General features: G+C 41.4%; 1 protein-coding gene across 1 annotated transcript in view; it reads left to right on the top strand.

The window, feature by feature from the left end:
- Nucleotides 1-2,481: 2,481 nt before the first annotated feature.
- Nucleotides 2,482-5,110, top strand: part of DIRC2 (disrupted in renal carcinoma 2) — a 71,699-nt gene continuing 69,070 nt past the window's right edge. The window contains exon 1 of the mRNA XM_009327177.1: nt 2,482-2,530. Within this exon, the coding sequence (XP_009325452.1) occupies nt 2,482-2,530 (49 nt within the window). The remainder of the gene's footprint in view (nt 2,531-5,110) is intronic.

The raw sequence follows: 5,110 nt of genomic DNA, 5'->3' as shown, positions 1-5,110 counted from the left end.
TGGAAGCTTCTTGCGATATGCAAAATTTACTAAAACTCAGTGTTTGTCAACCTATTAGTATATCTGGAAAAGTCCTTTCAGTAGAGGAGTTTCAATATTTTCAGATTCCTTTTAAACATTAATGTCACTATGTCAACCATTGACTAATTTAATATTAGTATTAGAAGCAATAATGTATTCTATATCAAGTCTTCAAAAGCATATGGTACTTAGAAATGTAAGATAACTTCCTGAACATTAGCAAAACAATAAAATTGCAAAAGGTTAAAGTTGCACTTTCATACCAAGACATCCAAACTGCCTTACCATCGCTCTTGTTGAAATACTCTAATAGAAATCAAAATCTTGTGCTACCGTATTTACTCCCAAGAATCTCAGTGTTTGTGATCACAAAGCATAGAAAAATTTAATCTTAAATCATATATGCCCCTGTTTAGAAAAGCACAGAAATAATCAATTTAGTCTCCTTCTATGCAGAATTACATGATAGAGAGTCACATTTCCAAACAGAGAAACAACATTTTGTGAGCATTATGTCTTCAGTATGGATCTGATCCCAAACACCTACCCAGACAATCAGGTCTTCAGAAGACTCATTTGGAGAGTGCACAGCATACCTATTGTATGACAGCCAAGTGTGACTAGCCAGACTAATAGAAACAAACTCCCTAATGCCTACATCATTAATTATATCAGAGCAATAATTAAGTTACTCCTTGCTGCTTTGATGTAAGACAATAGAAGAGCAATGACAAAGTCTGATAAGAAATGAGAAACACATTCACCAGAGACACAATGGACAGACCAGTGCTAGAGCAGTATGATTAGCTCTTCTTGCTGGCATCAGAGACAATGAGATCTGCACTGAGGCAGTCCTAGCCCAAGGGGACAGGTGGACATTTTCACCCTGTACTCCCAAATCAAGCTTAACATCCTCGTGTGACTCAATTCATTTCCATCATGCTCAGGTTTTCAGGAAGACAGGAGACCATCAGCCTTTGAAACTGGATTTCCCTAGCAAAACTCTGGGATGCAAAATACTCTGTTGTTTGCACTTACTTGCACATGGTGGCCCTGAATAAAATGAAAGAACATAGGGACCATGGTCTGCTGGGGTTGGAGCTCCAACGTAACATCCCTAAAATACCTAAGGCACTGAGCCTGAAAGCTGTCCAAGTGAGGTAGGGAAGTAGCCATCAAAATGAGCTTGGATGAAAGACATCATGCAGCTTCCACCTCCCCCTCAAAGAAGATACAATCATCATCTACATGTTCATAGTTAAGCAGGTAATGAATGGCAGAACAAGCAGAAATGGAATACAAAATGCTTTAAACGTACTAAAAGCCCAAGTCAGGTGTGACTTTTGCATATTCCTTTTGAGAGTTACAGTAAAGAACCTACAGTGTGGTCTACGGGGAATCTGGTGAGATGTCCTTCATTGGCCAACCACAAAGGTAAACTCTGCAAGAGAAAGGAGGGAGCTACCCCACATCTCCCTAAGGACCTTGCAGTGGGCTCTGGCTCACCACAAACCTAGAACCATCTCCACTACAATGGTCGCTTTGCAATATGGATATACACAGCCTGCAGTCAAAAGGTATAAATGAATGCCCACTGGATAGCATTGATATTTGAATTTAAGAACAAAACTGTTCGGCTTTCGTAAGCTGAAGATGTGTCTGTATTCTCGTTTCTTGTTGATACTAGAAGAAAGAAAAAGGAAGCACTGTAAAACCTTTCTCCTCCTGAAGTACAAGGAAATCATTGTATGATGTTAGAACTGGAAGTCTATCTACATCTCAACAAAAAAGAAAGGCGAGAAAAGATGCTGAAAGGTACAGAATACACAGATTGGAAGGTGCCCAAACCAAGCCCAAAACAGAGCAGATCCCGAACAACCTGTCCCTAAGTAACTAAAAGGAAAGGGATGTCAAAACTTGATGAGGGAAGAAAGGGATTTGCTCACACGTCACAGGCTCACTTTCAGAGGTGTTGTTCAAGACAGGGGTTGTAAAAAAGAGAACCATTACAGCTCCCTCCTACACTAGTGCTGTTTATGGCAGCTCTGAAACTACATTGTCACAACTCCAGCTGAAGTCTAGAAGTAGAGGGAAATCCCTGGAAAACAGGCCTCTTTTTGGATGCTGGAAGGAATATTCAGAATTGGCTAAATGCCACTTTTGAATCTTTGAATGAATTTTGGGTCCTGCCTATTTTGTGCCAAAATGCTTCTAGCCTTCATAGGGTATGCAATCAATTGCTACTTGGCAGATTGCAAGATATGAGTTGACGCAAGAAAGTACAAGATTCTACACATGATGTTAGGAGTTGTGGGGAGGGAGGCGTAAAGAAACAAGGGGATGCTGAAGTTCATCGAATCTCTCTGAAGAAAGTCACATGGAGAGCAAATCTGTCAAAAACCTGATGACAGGAGAGAGCAAATGGCACTTCCTAATGCACTAGGAACTGGGGGTTGCACCATGGCGGGGATACTCTCCTGGACTGCTCAGCTCAACCATTACATGATAGGTGTGTTTAAGCTGAATTACACTCTACAGATGCCTCAAGGTTATAACAAACCTGTCAAAGTCTTCAGTTTATCTTAATAAGCCAGGCTTAAATCAGCACAGTCTAGGTGCCAACTCATAAGCGGATCAGCCAGGCCTGCCTCAGGGATGGGATGAGCATTTGGCAGCAGTAACAGCTTCAGCCATATAATTTTTATCTGTCACCACTAGTCTATCAGAGCTCCAGGCCACCAACTCTTCTTAAGATGAATTCCAGAAGGTTTTAGGCCGGACACAGGCAGATAGGCATGAATACGGAGACGCAACCACCTCGAGAACTTTTAGGTTTGAAATGGAGGCACCTATCAATAGATACGCTATCGTGGTTGGGCAATTAGTAACTGGATGGGCTTCTGTATGACAATTTTGGATCTAGGTGCCGTTCCTAGATAGGCACGCAAGTTCTGGGCCAGGAGACAAAATAACCTTTCCACTTGCCTGAATATATGTGCACTTCATCTGATAATATTCAAATCTCTTTAGCTACATTATAATGAGGTTAAAGCAAGAAAAGATTTCCCCACCCCAAATATTACAAATGTCAGTAATGAGAACAGTAAAAATGTCACCACACGGAGAAAAGAGTGAAATTAGCATATTTAGAGAAGTATTATACCCATGAGTGAAATAATGCAATCAGCTAGCTGCAAGATAAAGCTAATTTGGTTTCCAACAGTTTATCAACAATGCACTGCTCCTTTACATTAACAAATTTAAATGGTACCATATCCTGCAAACAAGAATAATTCACACAGAATATTACACTGTGTTAATTAAATAGCTGGAATAGAAAAGGTCAGGCCATGACTGAAAGATGCACATATGGGTTGTGAAGCTATGAAAAGATGGAGCGATTTCAAATCAAGCAATTAAAATAAATTATTTAAATCATGATTAAGTCAATAGTAAATAACCCTAGATTTTCTGAGCCTATTTTGACAGCTCCTTTCTTTTGTTGCCGTTTCTCAGAAATTTCTCTTTCTTGCTGACCCACGCAAAAGTCAAAGTATCTTTAAACCCATGATAAGATGAGGTGGCTTGGATAAGTTATCAAAGAGTTATCCTGCTTACATTCAAGTTTTCATTTTACTATGCAGGTAGTAAGAGGCAAGTTTTACAGCTAAAGGACACTGCAAAGCCCCACTTGCTTTATTTCTGGATGGGTTTCCTGCCACTAGAACAACCAAGAAACCCCCACAATTACTACAGTTAATTGAAAAATGTTCAGAGAGAGAAATATTTTTTCACTTTGTTTACTTCTGCAAATGACAGCACTTTGTCTTTGGCACAACGCCACCAAATCAATTATATTATAGTAGTAACACAGCCATTGTAAATTGAAAGAACATTTTGGCATGGGTTAAACTATGCTGAGATGGTAATGTATGAAAAAGACCTAGTAAAACAGGGAATTAATCTTACTTGGAGCCCCAAAGCACTACTGGAATATGCATCAGTCATGATCAAATCTGAATCTCGTCCAATATTTTACTGTATTTTAGCCACTACAGTTGTACACGGCAAGCTCAAATTTTAGTTTGTTACTATCCGTATGTCCCCCCGTTATTTAATTGTGCATGAATTTTACTTTTTCCTGGGGAATTTCCCGAACTTTTCTAGACAAAATCTCATTTCCTTTTTGATCATAGGTCTGCTGATTTCAGTTGGTACCAACTTCCTTTTTGCACCTTCAGTGCAGGTTCTGATTTGAACCTCAGTCTAGCAAACAGAGCTGCGCGGGCTGAACAAAATGCAATGTCCGTACGTTTTGGGAAGAATTTCATGGGAGTGTGTGGTTTTGGCTGCAAAACCATGGGATAGGCACCACGTGTGAAATTCAGACGTATGCTGCCCAGCACATCAAGAGTTACGACACTGACACTGGATCTAAAACCAGCCCACGTGGATCCCACTGTTCAGCTCTCCCCAAATAAGCACACAGGCATTTATCAAGCCAACTTCCAGACTTTGTGACAGAATGCCTCAGCAAGCCAAAGTGAAATACCTCATTTCTTCAGGGAAGATGAAGCATTGTGCAGTATACGAGCCATTAATTTTATGACAAGTGCAGATGGTAGATATACAGATAAATACCCACGCAACCTAATGGAATTAATACGTACTTCATCTATTTAAATTATAAGAGTTTCTAATGAGCTCAGTGTAGCCCACACGATGGTATATTCATCCAAACTCTTTTAAAATGGATTTAAGTACAGGCTGTAACCGAATCCTACTATTTCCCCCCCCAATTCGGACCACAACGGGTTTGTATCCACCTCAACGCAAAACAATTTACCTGTCCCTTTAAAAGGACAGATACCCGGGAGAAGCTCAGCTGCATTATTTCCCTGCACGAAGGTACCCACCCTTGCTGAAGGCCCAACCTAGCTCTGCCCTCTGCGACGGCAGCGGCAACGGGCCCACGGGCCCACGCCTGAGAGGGACGTTTCGGAGGAGGAGCTGAAGGAGAGGCATGGAGGCCCCGCCCCCGCCGGCGCTTCGCCCCCCGTTCCCGCCCCGCGCTGCCGGGCCCGGGCCT

Source organism: Pygoscelis adeliae, unplaced genomic scaffold (genome assembly GCF_000699105.1).
Source record: "Pygoscelis adeliae isolate BGI_AS28 unplaced genomic scaffold, ASM69910v1 Scaffold227, whole genome shotgun sequence".
NCBI lineage: Eukaryota > Metazoa > Chordata > Aves > Sphenisciformes > Spheniscidae > Pygoscelis > Pygoscelis adeliae.
Note: the sequence above shows the minus strand (reverse complement) of the source record. Positions and strands in the feature narration are given on the sequence as shown.